At 42.8% G+C, this 26,982-nt stretch overlaps 2 protein-coding genes and 1 pseudogene across 4 annotated transcripts in view; 2 read left to right on the plus strand and 1 right to left on the minus strand.

The window, feature by feature from the left end:
- Positions 1 to 22,170, minus strand: part of MAPKAP1 (MAPK associated protein 1) — a 229,154-nt gene extending 206,984 nt beyond the window's left edge. Inside the window, exon 1 of the mRNA XM_039861615.1 lies at positions 22,066 to 22,170. The gene's annotated coding sequence lies outside the window, so the exon portion shown is untranslated. The remainder of the gene's footprint in view (positions 1 to 22,065) is intronic.
- LOC120601830 (uncharacterized) lies at positions 12,759 to 12,877 on the plus strand (annotated as a pseudogene).
- Positions 22,171 to 23,397: 1,227 nt separating the features above from the next.
- The window catches only part of PBX3 (PBX homeobox 3), a 194,576-nt gene continuing 190,991 nt past the window's right edge, over positions 23,398 to 26,982 (plus strand). The window contains exons 1-2 of one of the 3 annotated variants that reach the window (XM_039861625.1): positions 23,398 to 23,717; positions 24,654 to 24,727. In XM_039861625.1, the coding sequence (XP_039717559.1) occupies positions 23,518 to 23,717; positions 24,654 to 24,727 (274 nt within the window). In that variant the 5' untranslated portion in view covers positions 23,398 to 23,517. Of the gene's footprint in view, positions 23,718 to 23,970; positions 24,144 to 24,653; positions 24,728 to 26,982 lie in introns of those variants that run through there. The other 2 variants (XM_039861628.1, XM_039861626.1) reach the window with 2 other exon arrangements.

Consider the following 26,982-nt stretch of genomic DNA (forward strand, 5'->3'; position numbering starts at 1 on the left):
TCACCCAGCGGAGCATCCTCATAGGTCTTTTTTGAAACTTTCACTTAAAAATTGACCTTAGCTTGCACTGCTGTATCAAAGGCAAACAATTCCTAGGCGCAGGCACTGTTCTCAGTGCTCACGTATTATACTGACTCCATGCTTTTTTACCACTTCACTTTACTAACTCTATTATTTTAATCTTATATTTATTTTGCGTGTTCACGCCACGTATTTTCAACGAGACTGTTAAGTCCTACAATACACAGCAATATTTGTTTGTTCGATGCCTCTGAAAAGGGAGCTATGTTTATATGTAGAGTGTTTTGTTTTTCCAGGTAGGGCCATAGTCGATTAATAGCAATGAATGGCATCCATCATTAATTGAGCATTATATTTTAACCGGGCACAGATATGCCTAATGGCTTTATAAACCCAATCTAATTTAATTCTCACAACAATCCAGTAAATAGATATTGATTGTTATTATCCCCATTTAACAAATAAGGAAACAGCCTCAAAAAGGTGAAGTCGCTTGCTCAAGATCAGACAACTAGTAACTGGCTGACTTGGAAACCCCAAGCTCTACACTCCCCCCAGTAATAATTGGCAGCCTCCGTTCCTCCAATAACTATGTCCTTTCTCTAAATCACGTTGCCATCCAGCGTTTCACAATCCTCGCAGCTGGGTTCCCCTCCCCCCATCGATATCTAATCTAAGTCCCTCCTGCTCCCATTTAAGATAATTCCCTCACGTCCTGTCCTTAGTAGACAAGAACTGCTGTTGAAAACACACGAGCAATATCCCTTTAGATATTTGAAGATGGCTATTAAATTCTCCTTAACCTTCTTTTCTCCATGATACTGTATTAGTAACCTCAATTCCTTTAGCCTTTCCTCACAGGGACTCTTTCTAAAGCATCCCACTCCTTGAGCCACACTCCTAGGGAATGCTTTCAGGTTTTCCATATCTTAATTCATTATCATCACTTCAGAGAGCATTTATTAAGCACCCACATGTGCACGTGACCTGTGCTGGAATTTACACAAGCCGGGAAAGCAAAAGCTGGCCTCACTCTAAGGAGATGTCTGGGTTTCCAAACGGGTTTTTTTTTTTTTTTTCCAAATCCTTCCTGTGATTCCATCGCCTTCCAACCTCATCCACCTCATTGAGAGACGATTTACTAAACTAGACGTAACCTGAGGCAGAGACATATTTCAGTCATCATAGCATCCCTAACGACTGGCATAATAGGAACAAATAGTATTTGCTCATTAAATATTTGTATGACAGTGAATAAGGATTGTCATTTGATAATCTGTCTTAGACTAACATACTTCCACACAAGTTGGGTGACTCTAGTTAGATTAATTAATTTCTGCATTGATGGTCCAGAATAATTGTAACATGTGCTCAATAAATATTTCCTGAATGAAAACTAAATGAGGTAAGTAGTTGTTGAAAGAATGTGTAAATACTATCACTCAAATGACAGAGCAAAAATAGTGCCTAGAACAATGATGAACAAATGCTAGCTCAGAAGTTAAAACAAAAACCAAAAAACAAAAAACAAAACCACCGATAACCTGAAGGCTGAAACCAGGCCACGTAGTGTTGGCTTGCTGAGGACTTCTTCAGCTTCTCTGGAAAAAAATTGGAAAGATGTGGCAACGTTGGATCCACAGCCTACTTATCAAACAACCAGGTGAGTAGTAGCTGCCCACCTACCGGATGGTGGATGTGATGAAGGCCAGGTGGCAGCCACCATTCATCAGGACACTTGCCCTGTAGCTTGCTGCACTCATTTGCAAGACCTCCCTGGCCCTAAAGTTCTTGAGTTTGAGCCCCTGGTCTGGTTTTAGGAAATAGCCTATGAACGAACTTCCACTTTTACATAGTGGGATACTGATGATGAGGAGGAAGATTGAAGATGGAAGTCTCAGAACCTGCTTCACCTGGGAGAACCTGTTCTATCCAAGCACTGAAGAGAGTGTACAATTTCCAGCAAAAGCCGAGGATTATACGGGAGAAAGAGGTTCTAGGAACTAAGGAGGCGGGGGGTGGGTGGGGGGACTGTAAGTTATTTATTTTTGTATTTCCCAGTTCTTTGACAAAATCACAGCACAAAATGGTGCTTTGAATGGAATAAATTAAGTCTAGCTTCAGTTCACCTGTGACCCTGGTGGAGTCACATTACTTCTCTTTGCCTCAGTTTCCCCATTCATAGAGTGAAAATAATAACATCCACCTGCAGGGGCATGGGATGCCATATCATGAATTCTAAAATGTTCTAAATATGTACGCTGCAAAAGACAAAAAATCTGCTTCTCAAAGATATTTATACTTAATATTCTTTTCTCAATAAAGTAGATAAGTTTTTTGAAATATATGTTTGTCCTTCAGACCCAATAATAGTGATTTCGAATAAAGTAATTTTCATTTTGGATAAAAAAGAAAATTCATAGACTTTTTTTTTTTTTTTTTTTGAAAAATAAACTTGCTTGCCAAGTGCCAAGATCTTGGTTTCTTGCGCCATTCTCCAATTAAAGGAACCAGGGCTCCTTGGAGAAATGTCTCATTCTAGAGCTGGGACAGGAAATATACACGATAAACCGGAAGCGTCTCGTAGTGCTAGAAAGTAAGGAAGGGGTTGAAAAAAACAAACAAATCTATATTGATGGGGGGGTACATTAAAGGGACACTGTAGCCAATGAAATGGCAGTGGCCAAAGCTGAAAAATTTGAGCAACAAAATAGAGTAGTATTGGATTATAACTCGACGTATAAAATAAATATCTGCTACCTCAGCCAGTTGATCAAGAATAATATCAACCGCAATAAGTGATGTTGCTAGTATGATATGATGTGATGAAAATGGCACTGTACCCCTGTGGTCTTCCCCCGCAAACCCCTAACCCCAACCTAACTGTGAGGAGAACATCAGATAGATCTCAACTGAGGGGAATCCTCCAGAAGACTTGACCAGTTACTCCTCAAACTGTTAAGGTCATCAAGAACCAGGAATTCTGAGGAACTGTCCCAGTGAAGAGGAGCCTAAGGGGACAGGACCATCAAATGTATGTGGTATCCTGGATGGGATCCTGGAACAGAAAAAGGTGTTAAGTAAAGGAAATCTGAATAAATTATAGACATTAGCTAATAAACTAAACCATTTACTAATGAACTCAACTCAAATTTAGTCGTTTCATTAATTATAACAAATGTACTATAGTAATGTAAGATGTTAATAATAGGGGATGCTGAGTACAGAGCCTATGGAGACTTCCTGTACTATCTTCTCAATTTTTCCATAAATATAAAACTGTTCTAAAAAATAAATTATATTAAACATTATTTTAAAAATTTCTTATCATTAACTTAAAAGCTCCTACTTCCATTAAAAACTGAGTTGGATCTCTAAGAAGTTACACAGGGATAGAAAACACATATTACAGGATGATAAAAGGAATTTGAAAAGTAACATATAGAGTATGACGGCATTCAATAAAAATACACACATGTATGCATATATCGGTACATCTACACTCTACCGATGCTTTGGCAGAGGCCTGTAGACATTCACAAAGAACTGTAGTAACCGTCCCTAGGGAGGGACCGGGGGTACAGATGTATGGTTAAGGAGGACTTGCACTTTATCTCTATAGTTGAGAAAATACTTCAGAGAGGACATAGCCCAGTATTACTTGCATAATCATAAAACTGATACGAACATAAACAAACTTTTAAAATGAAAACCTGCTGTCTTCTTTAGTCACAGAAACAGTTCCCAACTCCCTAATATTGATCCCAGACTTTGTGCCTTAGGCTCCCCTCTCAGGGTCAGCAATATGACCCTAACTCAGATCTCAACTGGTCATGGCTTCTGTCCATCCTCCTTAACCTTTGCTCTAAAGATTCCAGGATGTTTTGCATGATTGATGTAAAAAACCTACTATGAAAGCTTCACCTAGAACTCAGTGAAAGTTTTACAAATGATCAGCTACCTAGAGTTTTTCATATTTTCCTTCCCTTGCTTCCTGGCTTAAGGGGTTGACAAGAGTTTCTGATCCAAGAATGGTAATACTACTGTTGGCCAACACTTATTTATCCAACCAAATTTATTGAGCACCTGGCCAGGCATGGTGTCTAGGTGCTAGGGATAGAATCCGTGAACAAAACAGACAAAACTCCTGGAACTTACATTGTAGTGCAGGGAGAATGCCAATATTGGAAAAAAAATGTAAATAATACCTAAAATAAGTGAGTAGTATGAACTATGGAGAAAAACAAAACAGGAAGTGCTGGGCTGAGTTACGATTTTATGTAGGTAAGTTGGTCAGAGGTGGCTCACTGGTGACATTTGAGCAGAAATGTAGCTGCCTGGAGAACGATAAATCCTTAGCGAAGTTCTTTTTAAGTATGGTGTCTTTGAATTCTTATCATTGCTCTAGGAGGTAAGTATTCTAATGATTCTCATCTTACAGATGAGGAAGCTGAGGTTTGGAGTAGGGTAGCAATCTGCCCCAATTCACAGCTGGTAAGGGCAGAGCTGGATTTGAACCCTCTGAGCGTGGGCTCTTAACCACCACTCTGCTGTAATAGGTTAACTTTTTTTGTAAGCACTGATGTGGCAGCGGTTTAATCCCATCTCTCTCATACTCTCTAAATGAACATTGCCTTCCCTCCAGCTGGTGCTGCACAAGCTGAGGTCCGCGAGCACGTTCAGTGTCACTGTCCCCAAGGCAGACTCATCTTTCCTGTTTGCCCTTTCTCCTCTGCTTTTTTCCTCCTGACTTCTGGCAAGCTCCTTCAAATGACAACCCCTTTTAGACTCGCTCTTCTAGTCTCCCTCTGCCCTCCAACCTCACACATAAAAACCCAACCCTAGCCAGAGCCCCACCACAGCCCCATGGGATTCACCCCAGCCTGGCCTGCCCCTCCTTCCTGGTGGGGATGAGAGTGGGGGAATCAGACAACTCAGCTGTGACAACCTAAGGATAATTCAGTTTAATGTTTTGACCCACATTGGGAAAAGCAAGTTGGTTCTCTGAAGTGGCGAGGTCATTAAAAACTGAAAAAGCATGAACACATTTAATGTTAATTCTTCCATGTTTTCAATTCTGGGTGAAACATTGGTCATGCAGGCCATTGCAAATTACCTTTCAGAAGCCAGAAGGCAGCATGGAAGAAGCATGCTGCTTGGAGGACAAAGGAAACAATGCCTGCAGAGGACACTCTGGAAGGGAGAAAGGGCATAAAGAATCGGATCTTCATTATCACCAAGAAAATGGTGCAGTTTAGATTTGCTGCATACAAGATGCTATAAAAACGGAATAGGAGTTTAACATTTGGCTTAGAATTTCCTCTTTGCTTTTATGGAATGCTGAAATCATTGTTTGCATGCACCATCTCCTGTCATGCTAACGCTAACCCTAAGCAGTAGCTACTAGAATTGTACCCACTTTTCAGAGATGAACTGAGGCTTAGAGAAGTGAAGTAAATTGGTCGAGGTCACTTGCAGAGCAGGGATTTAAACTCAGGTGTGCCCAAAGCTCCACCTCTTAACCACAATACACACCTGTCTGTCCTATATGAAGACCTTGTGAAAGCCAGGTGGGAAAGAAGGTTAAACAGCAAGAAGTTATGCTAAGCACTGCATATGAAACATCCCCTAAAAAGACAGACCTTCTTGAGTGGAAATACTCATCCTCCCCTCCTCCTTTTTAGGTCCTTAACAGAATCCCCAGAGTAAAGCGGTTTCTAACTGGAAGGCGTTGATGGTAAACCACAAAACACTTAAGTCACTACCAAGGCTATATTTTATTTTGTTTCAATTTTTCTCATTTGATACAGATTACTTTATTATCTTATTCCAAAATTAAAATTTTATTTTTCCCAAAGTAATTGTGCCTGGAGAGTAAAGGTAAACTAATACTAAAAGGCCTATAACAAAAAGCTCTTATGTTGTATTTCTGTTACTTTCTTCTCCCTAATTCTGGTCCTCAGGGGATATAATTTGGCTACGAAGTCATGAAATTTTTTAAAGGCCCTGTTTAGTCTCTATTTGTTTTGGGTTGTGGGTTTTTTAAAAATGAAAGTTGTGATAATTCATTCTACAATATTTCTTTTAAGATGCATAATTACTGCCAGAGGAACATGAAAATGCACCATCTCATGCCAACATCTTTTTTTTTTGGTAATGAAAATGTTATTTTTTAAATCAAAGTTATACATAAGATTTGGTTAATAAGCCAAATAGTTCTAGCTACAAGTCTGGTGTCTGCTACATCACAGCAGATCTGTCCTCAATAAATGAGGGAAAATCGCAACCATTTTGCACTGCTGTGAAGATCCCCGTGGTGCGTGATCGCTCGGCAGCATCTGCTTCTTACCCTCTCGGATACAAAGCGGGCAGAGTCAACTTTATAAATCCTATTACAAAAATGGGCATCTTTCCCCAAAGTGTGCATAAGAATGCACGCTTTCTTAGAACGTCTGAGTGATAAGATACCAAATGAAACACATTTCTTATTTCTTGCCGTTTGAATAGGGTAGGAGAATGCATTTGCTTTTTCAGCTGGATCCTAAAACGGGGCCAAATCCCTAACTATGGAAATGCGCACACGTCCCACAATGCGAGTTGACATGAAAGACTTTGCTTCCTCTTGAACAAGAAGCCCCCAAAGCCTTTCATTGCATGATTGAAGGTGCCAGGGCTCTTCCGTCTCTGGATAATATGTGATGCTTTGCATCGTGAGGGCTGTACAGGGTGCGCGCGAGCTCTGCTCAGCGCAAAATCTCCGCGGCTGCCCGGAGGATCTTCCTAATCTGGACGCATTTGATCCGACAATGGCACCATTTTAGTGACTGGGCTATTGTTCTAAAAAAGTGCTAAAGGTCTTTAGGGTGATTTTTGTTTCTCTGATTTTATGATCTGAATATTCATTTTTAGTCGCCATTATCTAAGTATACAAGATATGGTATAGGATCTGATTCATTTTGAAATTAATTGCATTGTAAATCACACATATTTCCATAGAATGCACTTACTCATCATTAGCATACGAGAGTTTCCAGTAAAATAGCTTTAGTATTATTTTTATTATTAACATATTTACACTGTCACTCCAGCCCCGCACTCTTTGTGAATCTGTTTTTAAAATAAATATGACCTGATACCAGAGTGATTGGTGCAATAAAAATGCATGATGTGGAATTAATCAAACATGGTAGGGTTCAATTTATAAGGGACACATTAAGAAAAATTATTTCTTGTTCGGGTATGCCATTCTAGTGAATCAAACAGAGCTGCATATATTTCAGCAAGATACATGTAAAATCCATTCGTTCAACAAACATTTATTATGCATTTACTGTGTGCATCACAGGGGATAAAAATCAAGCTGAGCAAACAAGAAATTCACACATGAAACAACTGAGGACCGTAAGCAGCTGAATAATTGTGGAACATACGTTGCATATCCAAGGATTCCAGAAACAAAAGCTGAAGTAGCAGCAGTGTAGTGCCCTGGTTGAGGGTGTGGGCCTCTGGATTTATTTCAGTTTTTTTCAGGAAGTGGCCATTAATTTTTGAGTGAAAAAATGAGAGCAGAGAAGCATAATTCATTGTGAAGATAGGTTTTATATTCTGTATATGTGGAGGAAATAAATTTCTAATGCAATAAAATAAAGAGAATGGAAAAAAAGAAAAAAAAAACCACCTCGGTCTTTAGAGTCAGAAAGACATGGGTTCAAATCCCAGTTCTACTATTTACTAGCTGGATGACCTTGGGCAGAGTCTCTCATTCTGTGGAAGGTTTTCTTATCTGTAATATGAAGATGATAAGATCTTTCTCATAGGATTATTGAGAGATTTAAATAAGATAATGTCCTTAGGACATTCTCTAAGTGTGTTGTCATAATGGGGCTCGGGATAATCAAAGAAGCTGTTTTGGGAGCTGCTATTATCCAAGTTGGTGGCAAGGAGGAGTGAGTTGCTGTCCACAGCATCCCAGGTGGAGGAGACAGTATGGACGAAGGCAGGAAGATAGGGCTGGAAATCAAGTAGTCCACTCACTTCTAGGAATGGGGCTCTGCTTTCTTACTACTAGATCTAGTTGGGTAGAGACAAGCCAAGTAACTGCCAGCGAAGCAGATGAGAGGGCTTGAGGACTCTATCTCTACCTTTCAGGTGGCTTAAAACTGAAGAATTTCCAGACGTATTAGCAGGAAGCATCCATGGAGAATCACCAAGCCTCAGCAGGATGAAACTCAGGACCCAACAGTGTGAGCATCTTAAAGGTGGGGACTTCTGTATTATCTGGCACCATACCTTACTGCCTAGTGCAGGGCCTTGTCTGATGGAAGCAATCAATAACTACTTGATGAATGAATGAATAAATAAACCTCTGTGTCATGTAACATGCAATCATTTGCCTACTACCTATGTAACCCCAATCCCCATGCCTCCATTTTCACAACTGTAAAGCCAGGTAAAGGTACCTATTGACCTCACAGGGATGTTATGAACATCGAATGCATTAATATTTGTAAAATGAAAGAATAGCGCCTAACACGTGGTCAGTTCTACATCAGTGTTTAATAAATAAAAAAAAATACATATATCAATGTTAAAGGGTAATATGAGGATTAAATATGAAAACGTTTGATGACAACAAGTATTTGTGGATGGAAGTGGAGAAGAAAGAAACTGTCACACCAAGTAGCAAAACCCCATCCCCAGCAGGTTCAGAAGTACCCAGACCCAAACAGAGCTAATAAATCGAGGATGTATCTTCTCCCTGAGCCCAGAACGCAGTGGGCCTGGGGGAGGCCTGGACCTGTCTGTCCATCTGCTGTCATCTTTCCTTCCTAACCCCACAGGTACCAGATTATACTCTTAGCCCAAGGCTCTGACCCTGGCCCCACCCTCAGCCAGCCCTAGACTACTCCAAGGCCCTATGTGGCTAGAATCTATCTTTGTACTCATGACTGATAGCTGAAGTCTTTCTTCCACTGAGACAGAATTATCTTCCCATTCCTCTTCCTCCCCTGTACCCTTCCTCCTTGGAATGGAAATGCTGCCTCCTTTTGCGGATCACTGCTTCCCAGAAATTCTACTGCCCGCACTCACCAGAGAGGACCCCTTGGCTATTAACACAAGATGGGCTGGACAGGGGCTCACCACACCCCTTGGACATTATTGTTCAGATGGCTTCTGACCCTCCTTGGCACCAGCCTCCAGACTAGTCAGCCCACTGAGCCCAAGCTCTGCCGACTCATTAATTTATTCATCTATTCATAAGTTAATTCACATATTACTTTAACTAATGATAACACAGTTATTCCTCTATATCGAGCACATGGGGCTGGGGACACTAAGATCATTTATAGCGTCCCTGTCTCAGAGCTCACAGCCCAGTCGAGGAGAGAGATAACTCACGACATAGGATGATTAATTGCAAAAGTAGAAATACATACAAGGTAGGAGAGACAAGGGAGAGATTTACTTTTATCTGGGAGAATCAAGGAAGCATTTCCTGAAATAGCAACATCTGAGACAAATTTTGAAGGAGAAATAGAATAAGATCAGGATGATTTCAGACCCAGGGGGTAAAAAGGCATAGAGGGATTAAAGAGTAAGGAGTAAGGTTGTAGTAGAAGGTAAGAGAGCAGCCTAGAGTGGTAGGCAGAGGCCAGAAGACAGAAAGAGTTGAACATGGGGCCAAGGAGCTTAAACTTTATTTATTTATTTTTTTGACAAAGGAGAAGAATGTGGAGCACCCTGGGTTGTTCTCCCAGAACCACCTTCTCTGAGGGGTTTGTGGCCCCTGGTTGCTTGGAGTGTCATCCAGAAGCAGTCTTTAGCTGTCGGGTCCCTTTAGGATTTGTCTCAGCTAAGGAGAGCTACCTTGCCCAAGGTCATGCTCCTCCCTGGCAGGGCAACTGGCATCCTATGATTGATAAATGCTCGGCCTCTTGGCCGAGCGTGAGAGAACTCCAAAGGGCCATTCAAGTTTCAAAGTTCCCCGTGGGGTCATCTGAGGCTGTCATTGGTTCTACATCAAAGCTCAACGTTCTTCTCTGCTCCTTCCTGCTTTCTTCCGCTCTCTCCCATAGGAATCGCTACCAAGGGCAGCATCACCCCAGGCATGGATCTCATGCTCTCTACTTTCTCAGAACCTCAATCATCAGGGGTCCACCTCTCTGCTTCTACTACAAGCTTCTATTTGTGAGGCATCTAAACATTCTCAGATGTCTCTCAGATCCCCTAGGTGCCCCAATCCCATATCGCCTTCCAGTCCCTGTCCTCTTTCTCTCCTCTGCTTGACAGCTAGATTCCTCCAGGGAGCTGTCTACCCCAATTCTGCAGTCTTCCATGCCTTTCATTCCTTTGTCGACTCTATCACGCTCAGCTACACACGCCCAACTCCACTACCATGGTTCTCACTGGGGCGCCAACGCTCACATTGCCATAAATCTAGCGTACACCTCTTAGACCGTAACTCAGTTGAACTATTTACCTCTCTCTTCTCCAAACACTCCTGGATTCTGTGCTGCTGTGCTTTCTTACTCTTTCTCCCATCCCAAAGTCTCCTTTTAGGCTCCTTTTTTCTTTATCCGTCCCTTAATTATTGGTGTTTTCATGGATCCTCACTTTTTCTCATTTCTCATACTTTCCCTATGTGATCTTATTCACTGTCATGACTACTAATACCATCGAGATGTTAATAATTCTTAAATCTCTCTGTCTAGTCTAGACTTCTCTCCTGAGCTTTAGACCCGCCATTGTCCACTGAACATGGCTCCTGGTCATGCCGCAGGCTCCATAGGCTCAACATGTGCACGATTAAGTTCTTACCCTCTCCTCAGACCTTTAGCTCTCTCCACAGTACCTCTGCCTCTGCCTTTTCCCAGTTCTTCTCACCCAGGTTCCCCAGAACCTCCCTGATCACTCTCCACCTATCTTCATCCTTGAGCCTGATTCTCTTCCCTGTCACAGATGTATGCATGATTGAAAATTAAGTCATCTGCTAGGAACCAGGTAGTGGTGGGTGGGCCAGTCAAGACTGAGGGCCTCTAGAGTGACTCCCAGACACCATGATAACCAGAAATTGAAAAGTCTTCAGAACCCGTAGAGCTGTCCAGCTATCTGCCCACCTTCATCCCTTTCTAGACTGCGCTATTTCTTCTTTTGTGAGTGGTCTGTTGACAAGTGGCTTTCTCTGCTTCTCCCTGTGTGGTTAACTAAACATGGCTGACCCAGAAGCCTCTGGGTCATATGTCCTTAATTCACACAGCCAGCAAACAAATTGTTGTCTTCCTGGTGCAAGGGCAAGTCCCCAGAAGAGAGACTGGTTGAGCCCCAGTCAAGTGCTCATCCCTGATCAAATGAGCCAAGGCTAGGAGGGTTGGGCTGTGTGGTGGGAAAAATGGCTATGGGGGCTCATGAGGGAGGTGTGAGGTTCAAGAGGAAATGGGGTCTTGTGCTGGGCAACTATCTAAGACATGATTTTTATAGCTCTGCATAATTACAAGTGACCAAAATTCCCAGAGATTATAAAATTTAAGTTTTGGCAAATACCTAACCTCTTTGCTTATCAATCTAGCTTCTGGTTTTGTGAAGCATCATCTACTTATTTCACCTCCTCTCCTCTTTCTACCTTATCGTGTGAATGAGTACTAACATAGAAGGAAGAACATCATAAGGAAAATATCCCACAAGATTATTTCTAAAAAATAAAATCTTAAATATATACTTGAATGGTACTTTCCCTTATAATACAAAGTTATTAATTATAATAATAAAGTAAAAGGCCTTTCGAGTCTATTTTAATTGTTGCTACATTAAAATCTTACTTAGAAATTCAAAATAGAAGATAATCAAAAGTATCATCTAGTCGCTTTTGACAGAAGGAAGTTTATAACCTGTGCATAAGTTCTTAGGAAATAATATCACCAGAAAATCTCTGATGGCCCTGTTATGGGTAAGAAAAACAATTTTAGAAAATTTATTTTCATATTGGCATATTGTAGCATAATTCTTAAAGAAACTCTTACTTTAAATCAGTTTTGTTGTAAGCCTAGAAAAGAAACAGAACTAGAAGATTAACCTAGTGTTGACAAGGAGCTGGTGAGAGAGAAAGAAATATACTGTGAGACCACTTGTTTTTAAGAAATGAAACACTGGATTTATACACTAGCTTAAAAAAAAACGTATCTTCAGATACACTGTTCTGCAGCTATCTGGATCTTGTCTGAAGTTTTTAGTAGATTTCAAATAATAGCAGATTCATTTGTTTCAAGATAGTGATTTTTTGATACCCTATTTATGCATTTATTTAACAAAATATTTTCTGAGCATCTATTATATGCAAGGTGTTGTTCAGGATTTAAAGTTGGATGTCGAAAGACTTTTTCCAAAAAATTGAAGAGGAGGCAGTACTTCCTAACTCATTTTATGAGGCCCTGATACTTAAACCTGGTAAAGATAACACACACACACAAAGAAAACTACAGACCAATATCTCTCATGAACACAGTTGCAAAAATCCTAAATAAGATACTAGCGAACCGAATACAACAACATATTAAAAAGATTATACACCATGATCGAGTGGGCTTCATTCCAGGGGCACAGGGATGGTTTAACATAGGCAAATTGATAAATGTGATATGCCACACAAACAAAATAAAGAATAAGCAACATTTGATCGTATCAATAGATGCAAAAGCCTTTGACAAGATACAGCATCCATTTATGACCAAAACACTTAAATAGTCTATGGCCATGTTACCCTGAACAAGCCTGATCCCACCTGATCTTGGAAGCTAAGCAGGGTCGGGCCAGGTTAGTACTTGGATGGGAGACCACCTAGGAAGACCAGGTGCTATAGGAGTAAAAAATAAAAAAATAAGGGATTATAAGCTGACAAGGTCCTTGCAATCTGTGAGGTCGACCAAGGGTTGCCTCACCTTAAAAACAACAACAACAAAACACTAAATAGGTATAGAAGGAAAGTACCTTAACATAATAAAGGCCATATATGACAAACCCTCAGTCAACATCATATTTAACGGTGAAAAACTAAAAACCTTTCCTCTAAGATCAGGAACAAGACAAAACTGTCCACTATCACCAATGTTATTCAGTATAACATTGGTGGTCCTAGTGAGTGCAATCAGGCACGAGAAAGAAATAAAAGGCATCCAAATAGGAAATGAAGAAGTCAAACTGTCACTATTTGCAGATGACATGATTCTCTATATAGAAAGCCCTAAAGACTCCACAAGAACACTCCTAGAAATAATAAGCAAATACAGTAAAGTTTCTGGATACAAAATCAATGTTCGAAAATCCATAGCGTTCCTATACTCTAATAATGAATTTTCAGAAAAAGTAGTGGAAAAAAACAATTTCTTTTGCAATTGCAACAAAAAGAATAAAATACCTAGGAATAGACCCAATGAAACATGTGAAGGGCCCATATAATGAAAACTATAAGACCCTATTAAAAGAAATTGAAGAAGACACAAAGAAATGGAAAGATATTCCATGTGCTTGGATAGGAAGAATCAACATAGTTAAAATGGCCTTATTACCTAAAGCATTATACAGATTTAATGCGATCCCCGTCAATCCCATCAGCACTTTTTAAAGAAATAGAACAAAAAATCATCAGATTTGTATGGAAACACAAAAGACTCCAAATCGCCAAAGCCATCGTGAGAAAAAATAACGAGGCTGGAGGCATCACTCTGCCCCACTTTAAATTATACTACAAAGTGACAATAATCAAAATGGCATGGTATTGGCAGAAAAACAGACACACAGCGGAATAGACCAGTGGAATAGAATTGAGAGCCCAGAAGTGAATCCATATTCACATGAGTAAATAATTTTCAACAAAGGAGCCAAAAACATACAATGGAGAAAGGAAAGCCTCTTCAATAAATGGTGTTGGGAAAACTGGAAAGCCACGTGCAAAAGAATGAAACTAGACTGTTGTCTATCACCACACACCAAAGTTAACTCAAAATGGATTAAAGATCTAAATATAAGACCTGAAACAATAAAATGCATAGAAGAACACATAGGAACTAAACTCATGGACCTTGGACTTAAAGAGGATTTTATGAATTTGACCTCAAAGGCAAAGGAAGTAAAAGCCAAAATAAATGAATGAGACTATATCAAACTAAAAATCTTCTGCAGAGCAAAAGAAACTGTCAACAAGGTAAAGATAACCATTCAAATGGGAAAATATATTTGCAAGCAATGCCTCTAATAAGGGCCTAATATCCAAAACATACAAAAAACTCAATACAACTCAATAACGACAAAAAAACAAACAATCCAATTAATAATGAGCAGAAGACCTGAACCGATACTCCTCCTAAGAAGACATACAAATGGCCAACGAACACATGAAAAGATGCTCAACATCGCTAGCTATTAGGGAAATGGAAATCAAAACCACATTGAGATACCATCTCACACCTGTTAGCATAGCTCTTATCAACAGAACACGTAATAACAAGGATGCGGAGAAAAAGGAACCCTCATACACTGCTGGTGGGACTGCAAATTGGTACAGCCACTATGGAAAATAGTGTAGAAGTTCTTTAAAAAACTAAGAATCAATCTACCATATGATTCATCAATCCTTCTACTGGGTATTTACTCCAAAGACTTGAAAACATTTATCTGAAAAGGTATATGGACACCGATGTTCATAGCAGCACTATTCACAGTGGCCAGGATATGAAAGCAACCAAAGTGTCCTACAATAGATAATTGGATAAAGAAGCTGTGGTACATATATACAATGAAATATTACTCAGCCATAGGAAGAGATGAAATACTGCCATTTGTGACAACATGAATGGATCTTGAGATAATCATGCTAAGCGAAATAAGCCAGACAGAAAAAGTTGAAAATCGTATGATATCACTTATATGTGGGATATAAATCTAAAAGCAACAAACAAACAGGACAAACAAACTCATGGACATGGACAGTGGACTAATGGTTACCAGAGGGTGGGGGGGAGGGAAGGTAGATGGGGTCAAAGGGGTCAAATACATGGTGACAGAGAGAAATATAACTATGAGTGGTTAATATACAATGCAATATATATATAACTTACTGTTGAATTGTACACTTGAAACTTACTGGATTTTGTTAACCAAAGTCACCATAAAAAAAAAAAAAAAGACCATTTTTTTCAAGGAGCGGAGTATATAAGATACATATCTAGGAGCTATATTAAAAGATACACATTTACCCTTATGCACTTTCGGTGTAATATAAAATGGTACAGCCTCCATGAAAAACAGTTATGGCAGTTTCTGAAAAAATTAAAAATAAATTACCATACAATCCAGTAATTCTACTTCTGGGTACATAACCAAAAGAACTGAAAGCAAGAACTCAAACACATGAACACCCATGTTTATAGCAGTATTACTCACCATAGCTAAAACATGGAAGCAACCTTGTATCCATTAATGAGTGAACGAATAAACAAAATGTTGTAGTACATGAATATCATGGAATATTATTCAGTTTTAAAAAGGAAATTCTGATCTATTCTACAGCATGGATGAACTTTCATGCTAAGTGAAAAAAGCCAGTCATATAAGGACAAGTGCTGTAGGATTCTGCTTATATGAGGTATCTACTGGTCAAATTCACAGACACAGATAATAGAATGGTGGTTGCCAGGGGCTAGAGGACGGAGAAATGAGGAGTTATTATTTAATGGGGACAGAGTTTCCATTTTGGAAGATGAAAAAAGTTCTGGAGTGGATGGCCGTGATGTTTGCACATCAGTGTGAATGTGCTTAATGCAACTGAACTGTACATTTAAATGCAGTTATGTGTGATAAGTTATGAATATCTTACTACAGTTTAAAAAGGTACACATTTATAAGAACCCAAGTGATATTGTGGTCTCATGAAAAAAGCATTTGCTTCCTTTTGGGGCTTAGAAAAGCTTTCTTGAAGTGACACTAGAACAGGGAGGTAATGTGTGGTGGAAAGGGTCAGTGGTCTCCAGTCCTAATTCCACTCTGTCGCTTAGTAATGGTATAACCTTGGACAAGTGGCATAACCTCTCTAAAGGCAGTGTGGTATGAAAGTTAGTCACAAGAATGCTGAGACAGTGATTTGTTTGAACCACAGGTCATTTACCAGCCATGTGATCTTGGTCAAGTCATTTTTAGGTCTCGGTATCTCCCAACTATGAATGGGGAGGTTAATGCTTAAGTCATAGGGCAGTCATGAAGATTTAACTGGGTGAAGTATGAGAAATCATTAGTCCAGTGCCTGCCACAAACTAAGTGTTCAGTGTCAGTAGCTATTATTTTCTGAAACTTATTTATAAAATGGGTTAATATAACATCTTAAAATCTTTGCGTTATTTCGAGGATCGGCAGAGATACTGTGTGTGAAAGTGATTACACAGCATTATTGAAGATGGGTAAGATCTGGACATGCATTCCCATGGGAGGGAACAGCATGAGCAAAAGGGAGGAGGCCAAAAAGTGTGGAGTATTAGGGTTGATTATCATATCAAGTATATGGAAAAGAATAATGGGAAATAAGATTGGAGAGATAAAACTGGAATAGCTTAGAAGAGCATTAAAGGTCTGGCTACGAAGCACATTACAGAGGTAGATCCCACTGAATATAAGTGAGAGAGAAGCAGGGTGAGGACGGAGGGAGAGAGAGGGTGAAGATCATGCCGTGAATTGACTGGCATTGAGAATCAAATTTGGAGGATGTATTAGACTGCCTTCATGATGACATCTGTCTTAATAAGGTTGGGCTGCTATAACAAAATACCATAGATTGAGTGGTTTAAACAGACATTTCTCACAGTTCTAGAGGCTGGGCAGTCTGAGATCAGGGTGCCAGCATGGTCAAGTTCTGGTAAGGGCCCTCTATCTGGCTTGCAGATGGCTGCCATCATGCTGTGTTCTCACATGGCAGAGAGGGGAAGCTCTGATGTCCCTTCCTCCTTTTATAAGGGCACTAATCTCCTCATGGGGTCTCTACCTCTGTGACCTCATCTAAACTTAATTACTTCCCAAAGGCCTCACCTCCTAATGCTAACACGTTGCACAGTATGACTTCAAAAAATGAATTCTGAGGAGACACAAATATTCAGTCCATAACAAATCCCAGTGACTGTTATCTCTTAATATTTATATTCTGTGTAATCCTCTGCCCTGGAGTGTGGGTTGGATCTAATGACTTGCTCCTAATAAAGAGAACACAGCAAAAGTGTTGGGATGTCACTTCTGAGATTAGTTACAAAGACCGACTGACTTCTGTCTCGCTTACCCTTTTTTGCTCTCTTGCTTCCTCAGCCTTTTAGAAGCCAGCTGCCATGTTGTGAGTTGTCCTAAGGAGAGGTCCTAGGGTCAAGAAACTGATGTCTCTGGCCGACAGTCATTGAGCATCTCAGGCCTGCTCACAGCCATGTGAGTGAGCTGGGAAGTGGAACCTCCCTTTGATAAGCCTTGAGGTGACAGCTATCGCCCTGATTGGAGCCTCGTGAGACACCCTAAGCCAGAGGCACCTAGCTAAGCTACATTCAAATTCCTAACACACAGAAACTCTAAGATAATAAATGTTTGTTGTTTTAAGCCAATGAGTTTTGGGGTAATTTATTACACAGGAATAGATAAATACTACAGAGCTCAATAAGAATGCCCTCATTTCAGATGCCAGCCACAAGTTCAGGGCATTTCAGACCACCTACATTTCTGACCAACTGGTAACACATTTGGGTGTTCCCATGATCCCCTCAGGTTTAATAATTTACCAGAACGACACAGAATTCTGAAAAACACTGTACTTATGATTACAGTTTTATCATAAATGCTATAAATCAGGACTAATCAAACGAGGAGACACATATTTCAAGGTCTGAGAGGGTCTTGAACACAAGGGTTTCCATGCCCTCCAGCTGAGTAGTGTCAAGGCACATCAACTTCTTGGTGAACAATGATGTGTTCACCAACCAGGAAGCTCCACTGAGTGTTGGAGTTTTTATTAGGGTTCTGGAGTGTCCAGAGTTTTTATTAGGGTTCCATTACATAGTCATGATTGATTGATTCATTGGTCATGTGATTGACTGAGAGTTTTTCAGAGATTCCTTGTTTTTGATGACCTTGACAGTTGCAAGAGGACTAGTCAAGTAGAATGATTCTCAATTGGAGTTTGCTTAATGTTTTTCTTATGATTAGACTGGGATTAGATTATGAGTTTTGGGGAGGAAGATCACAGAGATAAACCACCAAACCATGTTGATTTTTATTTTCATATTGTCACCTCATTATCACAAGATGGCTGCTGCTGCCACTCTAAAATCAGAACTATGTCCAAAGATGGAAAGTGACGGAAGGAAGAGGAGCCATGTCTACCCATCTACCCCTCTTTTTATTACGAAGAAAGTCAACTTCTCCCCTGACATGCTCAGAAGGCAGGGGACAGGATGTTTGTACTTGACTTAGACCTTGACTGAGACTGAGTGCATTGCTATCAGAATAAAATTAGGGTTCCATCAACATAGAAGGAGGTGAACCAATGGATGACAGGCAAGCAACTGACAGAGTCAGCCCCAAAGCCTACTATGTATGAGACTGCATTTTACTAGGTGCTACGAGGAATGAAAGGACATAAGGGATGTATAAGGTGATGTACAGTTATCATCCCTCATCTGTGAGGAATAAGACCCGCAGTAGATGCCTAAAACCGTGGATAGTACCAAACCCTACATATACTATATATTTTTTCCCCCTATACATACATACTTACGATAAAGTTTAAACCATTCTTGTGCTTTGAGGGCATTATTAAGTAAAATAATGGTTATCTGAACACAAGTGCCACACAATATCTGACAGTGGATCTAATAACCGAGATGGCTATTAAGTGATAGCTACTAAGTGACGAAAGGGCGCAGGGTTGATATGTTACACAAAAGGATGATTCACATCCAAGTGGGATGGTGCACAATTTAAAATGTATGAGTTTTTTATTTCTGGGATTTTCCATTTAATATTTTTGGACCATGGTTGACTGAAGGTAACTGAAACTGTGGAATGCGAAAACGTGGCTTCGGGGGGACTACTGTATTCCAATAAATATTCTCTTTTAAGGACCTCATTGTAGAAGGGTGCACTGATATTCTACTGATCCTTTGGTTGTTCAATCAAATACATCCTCAGAAGATGATTTGTCCCATGTCCAACGTGCTATCAACTGTAAAGACCACTTCTAAAGAGTCATTGCTAAAGTGGTAGAGAAATATGTTTGGGAATAGGTATTGAAGTAGTTTCTCCAAAGAGACAATTAGAAAAGATCTTTTTTTTTTTTAAGCCAAATCAGTCATGTTGTCGCATCTCAAAATATTTATGAACTAGATGAAAAACAGGTGAGTTGAGAGCAAACAACACAGGACTATCTAGTATAGTGGTAAATTATATATTATAAGTGATATGTTCTGAGAGAGTTTAAAGCTGGTGAAGCTTGTAAAGGCAGGCATGGCAGGAAAGCTTCAGAGAGACAGGATCCTAGATGGCCATGAAGGATGGTCTCGCTTGGGCTTTAGTCTTCATTTTACTTCTTTGCTGCTGGGAGACCCAGTTCCCCTAATAAAATTGTTTATTTTCTTTTTTTATTAAGTATCTAGTTACTTATTTTTTATTAACTTATAGTTCACCTGCTAATGTCTTGTGATTTTTACTTAGTAATCTTCATTAAATGACTCTTTTTTTTTTTTTTGGTGCAGTGTTTTACAGGGTGGGCTTTGCAACCACACAGATCAAGATTTCAATTCAAGGTTCAGTACTTATTGGCTTTGTGGTTTTGTGTAAATTCCTTACCCTGTCTCATTCTGTTTCCTTATTTAATAATAATCTCACCTAGATAGGGCTGTGAGACTGAAGATGAAATATGGGGAACACAGAGCACACTGTCCCACCCTGAGAGAGTGGGACAATGGCATCTGTTGTGATGATCACCACACTGATGATGGATGGAGGCAATGTGATGTTAATACCAATCCATGGAAAGGGATGATGAGAGAACCTCTACTTGGTTTTCACCACTTTGTCACTATTACTTAACTTTACATGAATGTACACTAGCCAAAAGTAAATTACATTTCCCTTGACTTTTTAATAATCACCACCTTAGAAATAATAAAAGATGGATTCAGGTATTTAGGGCAGTTCTATTCTATTATTTGTAAAGGCACCAACCATGTGACTCCTATTGCTGAGCTGAGAAAAGGCAACATCCTATGTGAGAAACTGGCAAAAGCACAAGAGATCTTGGAGCATGTACAATTAGCTGACAATGTTTACTGGGGCTTGGAAACCAATCTAAAAGAATTTATGCTTTAAATCAATGGCAGTTGTCAATGAGCCTGTGAGGGAATCCTTGCTAGGACCCTCTGATTTTTATTGCAACTCATATTGATAATAACAGAAAGGAAAGCTTCCCAAGCAGAAGGTCAATCTAATCCAATCACTTAATGCAGAATTATGGTATCAAGTTTCCACATCACTGATGACCATGAGTTTAAAGGTGTGTGCCATAAAATAGCTGCGGGTGTTAGACATTTAACAAGCTGTTTTATTCCTAATTGTTGGCATTTGTTTAACTGTTTTCTTAATTCTAATTTATGATTTTATGTTCCAGTTTGTTTACATAGCCCATAGTACCCAATTGCCTCTATTTGCTTAAGTGTTTCTTTAATTTTATTTATATTTTTATACATGTTGCTTTACTTATATAACTCAATGTTTGGTGTGGGCTAGAAATAACCATAAATCCCTGTCACTAATTAGCCTCATCCTCATGACTGATTAGTCAAGATTATGAACCTAGAAGGAGGGCACGAGGCCTGGTAGTGAGTCACAGGATCATTGAATTTTAGAGCTAGAAGGAATTTAGGTCTCAAAGCAGTTTTTTCTGATAGAATTACATGGTTTTACATCTTCAATACTGGAGAATTATGAAAGATTGGTTGCTTACTCTTGCTCCTTTATGTAAAAATGTATAAAGATTCGGTGACAGCTTTAAAAACAAGAATAGAGAAAGCTCAATCAATGATGGTTATGAGTAACGCATAATAGGGGCTTGAAAGATCAGAAACTTGACTCATAACTGGGCTATAGAAGAGTGAGAATACAAATGAACATGAGGTGGGCTTCTAAGCAGGGCGGATTGTTTGGAACTCCCTCTCTAGCAGCTGTGCAGTTTGTAAGGATTTTAGCTTGCCTAACTGTAAGGTTAGCTATTAGCTTTGCAGTGGGGAGTATTTAAAGGTACACAAACATATGAAGGAAAGAACCTGGAACAGAGTAGCCTGCTTCATTCCAAGAATCCATCTGGCAAGTAAAGAACTGCTGCTTGTCCTACATTAAACCCTGCAGAGTAAGAGCCATTTTTCATAACTCACACCCCTATTTTTGGTTTCAGGTAAGACAGCTTACTGAGTTTGGGGAAGGAACAAGAAGATTTTTCAGAACCATCTAACCCTAGTATGTAAAATGAGGAAAACACGTTGAAGTCCTGGTTGGGAAATCAGATTAAGAGAAAGCACAAGCATCCACAGGAGGCAGAAGTCCAGATGCCCAAATAATGTGAGACTTCAGTCATTTGTAAACAGAGTACAATGGAAGAGGTGTTATACATATGAAATTCTGTGGCTGGAATCACCAACATTAAATGACTCACGGTGACGGCTAAGTTAATAAGTGAAATCCAGTCTATCCTCAAATAAACATATCTTTGTAATAAAGACCTCATTTTTGCAGCTTGGTTTATATGGAGGCAGCTAAAAGCAAATGCTGCCAAAGGAGTGGTCCCTGTATTACCAGAAACTGCAAAGTCTGTAAAGGGTTCTAAACCTTGAATTAGTCCTGGATGTCAGGCGCTTTCCCGCCTCTCAGATCCATTTCCCTCTAAAACATTTTCATCTGCTCCCCTTTCAAGGGAAAGTGTATGGCAGTCAGATCTGCTTGGCGCGCAGACTTCAAACATGCGGGACAAGGAGTTCTTACCTGGTCACCTCTTGAAGGACAGCGCAAGGCGGGGGCCCTGTAGCCAACTCAGAGCTGCGCCTTCTTGGTTACTATGGTGATCGCAGAAGGGGCGGGGCCACTATCCGCCGCGTCCCCTCCACTGCCCAAGTCATTTCGAACGCTCCAATTGGGACAGCCCTTCCTTGCCTCTGTCCCGCCCCGTTCAGCTCCTAGCGCCATGCGATTGGCCCAGGACAGGCGGCGGGCATCCTGAGGGCACCACCTCCTGACGGGAAGAGCGGGAAAATGTATCCCGATGCTGTCCGAGGCGTGAAGCTCACGGCACTGCAGAAAAGCACATGGTTGGCTTTGTAGAGAGTTGCCCCGTGTCCCACACACAACTCATCATCGCACCCATGACTGCTAACACTAAGGAGCAAGAGCTGGGGCGCAGTCACGTTCGGTCCAGGGGCGTCCACTCCGGGGGACGAGGACGCGAGCAGGCGTGAAAATCCGGTGGCGCGCTCCCAGGCGCCGGGGATCAGAGGCCAGAGGGGGCGGGCCGAACTCCGAGGGCGGTGCCGGCGGCGGCGGCGGGAGGAGTAAGGCCCAATGAGCGCGCGCACCGCCCCCAGGGGCGGGGCATGCAGAGTACTCCCCCGCCCTCTCTCTCGCCCCGCCCCTCCCCTCGGGCGCCGGGGCCGCAGTGAGTGAGTGGCACTGGCAGCCTGTCAATCCCTCAGCCGAGCGGCCTTCGAGCCCGGTCCGCGGCGGCTGCTGGCAGGGTGCGCGGCTCAGGCAGTGGCGGCGGCGACTTCTCCCGCCCCATCAATCTGCTGTCCGCTCGGCGCGCGGCCCGCCGGGGCCCTCCATCGGGCTCTGCGCCCCCGCCGCGCCAGCCCGCCCGCTCCCAAACTTTCCTCCTCCGCCCCCCTCGCTCCCCTCGGCCCGCCCGCCGGCTTCCTCCTCCGCCGCCGCCCGCCGCCGCCGCTCCCTCCCCCGGGGCCGCCGGGGCTCGGATCCCGCCCGGCCGAGGAGGCGGCGGCGGCGGCGGCCGAGGGAGGGTAGTGCGCAGGCTGGCGCGGGGAGCGGCAGGCGTCCCGGCAACTCGGCGGGCGCTGAGGAGCAAGTTGCGTGGGGCCGCCCGGCGGGGCGCGCGGCGGCGAGGAGGCGGCGCGGCGGCCGCGTGAGGGCAGCGGGCGCCGCTGCCTCCGCCTCCGCCACCTCCGAGGAGCCCAGCGCTTCCGCCCGCCGCTTCTCCTCAGCCTCGGCGGCGGCGGAAGCCGGTGCCGGGCGCCGGTCCGCACCGCCTCAGCCGCGGGCCCCGCCGGCCGGGCCGCCCCCTCCCCGCGCGGGCGGGGAGCGCGCGGCCGCCTCCCCCTCCCCCTCCCCCTCTTTCTTCTCCTCCCTCGTCGCTGCCGCCGCCACCGCCGCCGCCTCAGCCTTCGCCTCAGCCGCCGCCGCCGCCCGCTCCCGCCCGCGTGCGGCGGGATGGACGATCAATCCAGAATGCTGCAGACTCTGGCCGGGGTGAACCTGGCCGGCCACTCGGTGCAGGGGGGCATGGCCCTGCCGCCTCCCCCTCACGGCCACGAAGGGGCGGACGGCGACGGCAGGAAGCAGGACATCGGCGACATCCTCCACCAGATCATGACCATCACCGACCAGAGCTTGGACGAGGCGCAAGCAAAGTTGGTGTCGTCTCATTAAGCATCTTTTGTGTGTGTGAGGGAGCCGGGCCCGCGGCCGAGTCCGGGCCCGGGGTGGCGCCCGGGGCAGCGGCCTCATCCTCGGGCGGGGAACTTTCTCAGAAAGCCGGCCGCCAGCCCGGGCCTCGGGGGGACTTGCCCGCGCCCCTGGACGCGGGCGGGAGTCGGCAAAGTTGCTCTCGGGGCTTGGGTCGGACTTGGCGCCGCGCGGGTTTTGTGGTTTTTCTCTCCCGCGCCGTCTGGCCCATCGGCAGCCCGGCCCCTCGCGCGCGGATTCAAACCTCCCGCCTGGACCCCGGTGCCCGCCGCCCGGAGAGGGCCCCGGGCCGCACCTGACGGAAGTGCAACTTTCTCCCCAGGCCCGGAGTCCTGGCGCCGGGCTCCACTTGGCCGCGGGACGACCTCGCGGTGCGGGCGGCTTCCCTGCCCCGGCGCGGGGCGATGGGCGGTTCCCGGGCGGGGTGGGTGCGGGAGGCCAAGTTCTCGGGGCGGGGTGGGGGGGGCGGCCTCGCAAAGTTTGCGGAGCTGTCACCGCCCGCTGGCCGCAGGCGGCCGCCCGCCCGCGCGGGCTCTCTCTGCGGAGGGCGGACGCGGGAGCCCCTCCGCGCAATCCCCTCCCGTGGGTCGCCGCCGCCTCCCGGGTGTCGAGGCTCCCCGCACGGGTTCGCGCCCTGCGGTCGCCGAGGCTGCTGCCTGCCGGGCAGATGGGTCGCGCTTCCTTCGGGCTGGAGCTTGAGCCGCCGGAGCTTGCCGGCTGTCGCTCACTAGTCAACTTGAGTTTCTGTTGACTTTCCAGGGTTCAAAAAAGCCGTTCCGAATCGGGGGCCGGAATTAAATCTTGGGTCTAACTTAAAGGAAGGCGCCATATTATTCCATAGGTGATGCTAATACCTTTGTGTTTTGCTATTTGTTTTTTAGGAAACATGCCCTAAACTGTCACAGAATGAAACCCGCGCTCTTCAGCGTCCTGTGTGAGATCAAAGAGAAAACAGGTAAGACGCTGCGCCCCGCTGTGGGCCTGGAGACCCCCGAGGTGGGGTCAGAGCTACTCCTTCGACTCTCCAGTTGAGAGCTGCTGCTTTTGGGCACCGCCATCTTTGATCATTCTCTCCTTCCCACCTCCTGATCGTGAGAAAAAAAACTGCAATAAATCTGGAGTCGCTTTCTCAATTCCGCTCCTAGTGTAAAATGAAGTGTAGATGCGGACGGGGCTGGGTCGCTGTCCCCAGGTGGCCGCCCCTAGCTGCAGCCGGGGAGGGGGCCCGGAGCGTCAGCCGCCCTCTCCAGCTCCTTTCGCCTTGTTTGTATGTCAGTTTTTAAAAGGAGCAACGGGAGACTGGATGCCAGGAACCGAGTCCCCGGGAGAAGCATCGCCCGAACTTTGTTTTACTTGGATAGCCTTAAGCGTCAGCTCCACTGATAGAAGAATAGATGCAATTGAACAGACTCCAGGGGCATGTTTGAATTAGTGTTTTAGTTGGGCAGATTACTTTTAAGAAAAGAGGAAGAGTAAATGATGCCTTTAGGTATATACAGTGTATTACATCAATTAATAATACTTTCAGTAAATTTTATCCTTGAAGTCATTACTTTGTAAATACGCTTAATATATTTTATAAAATAGAGAAAGGTCCACGGATGCAGGTTAAACAATTTTTGAAGTGTTCAAGGCAGGGAATATATATGAGGAGACAGCTTTTGCAGAAGTGCTGGAGTGAAAGCTACAAGTACATATTAGATAAATTTTTGGCAGTTCATGTTAATTTAATTTTCTTAGACTTAAAAATTGAAGGCAATTTAGTGTCGAGGTGACAGTAGTGACTCAGGTGGAATTAGAGATTTAATCTAGATGTTTTAGTTGGTATTTGGTTTTATCTTCCCTGAATATGGCAAACAAGTGCATTAAACAAGCTTTACTGTTTTGTGTTTATGTCTGTATGTGCCTGTGTTGGCTATATAATGTTACAAAGTTGCCATTTTTAAGTTGAGGCAAAGAAGAGAAAGTTAAAGTCCAGGATGTAGCAATATCCAAGAGATACAATTTTAAACGTTAACTGATTGTATTTAAATTGAGTGTACAAGTAATAGTATACTGCCTATAATTGTTATTTGGTGGGCGAGTTACTCTCCTTGTAAACAGATTTTTCACTCTGCAATGCTATTCTGATCCTAAAAGTAACCTAGAAAAGATGATGAGTTGTTGCTGGCTATTAAAATATATAGTAAAACCATGACTAACAGCAAATATCAAGAGCCTTAAAGAGCGCCGTTTCTGCTTTTCATTCACATAGTATGCATGGTTTCCTAATATTGAGTGATCTTTTTAAGATGCGTTTTACATTTTGTAAGCCACAGACGTTTTAAATTACTAACTTTCACTCTGTGTTGACTTTTAGCTATCTTTGGAAAGCATTGTGATTTAAAACAGTAGATAATTTTTATCTGACTATAAAATAAGACATTAAGCATTAAATCTTAAAGATTCTTAGTTTAGGAGCCTAAAAGTACATAATTCTCAGTAAATTATGTTGCTTAATGTCCAAGGATTTTCTTGCTATCAGGGCTCCACTTCAGTTTCTGCTGACAGCTAAGCACTGGGGTATTGACTATGTTGTGAATATTAAGATTGATTCCACTTTATACGGCATTATATTACTAGGGAGAGGGGATTGATATTCTTCCCCTCACCCCCTGCTCATGATTTGTATTTATTTATTTTTTTTGCCTTTTTTAAGTTTTGGCCTAGTTAGCTTGAGAACCAAACCCAGCAAACTGCTTTTCTTGTTTAGACATTTAGCAGCAGGCAGAATTCAATTAGGAAGCATGAGTCCTCTAGTTGCTTATTTGCACAAGACTTAGTTACACCGTTCTGAAAGGATAGTGTAGTCAACCTCATGTCAAAGGTGAGTTACGAAAAAGAAAGTCTTTTCAGAGTCTGGGATTACTGGCAAAGAGAGCTTTGGTAGGGCTCTTGCTATTTAAGAAGCAAGAGGTAGCTGACAAAGGAAATTTTTGTGTTTTGAAATTTGTTTCTGAGGCTTTCAGTGATACTTTGTAAATTAGATCCTCTTTTTGTGCTTTGGCCAGTGGATTCAAGTTTGCACATTATCTCTTTTGTAAAAAGCCAACAGCCGACAAAGAGTAAAGGAGGCTGTCTGGTCAGAGGCATCTTCCTGCCAGCCTCTCTAAGCTCGAGAGGGATGGATTTAAGTACCGAATGATTGATGGGGGTGAAGCTCTTTCTCTC

Source organism: Pteropus medius, unplaced genomic scaffold, assembly GCF_902729225.1.
Source record: "Pteropus medius unplaced genomic scaffold, Ma_sr-lr_union100, whole genome shotgun sequence".
Classification (NCBI taxonomy): Eukaryota; Metazoa; Chordata; class Mammalia; order Chiroptera; family Pteropodidae; genus Pteropus; species Pteropus medius.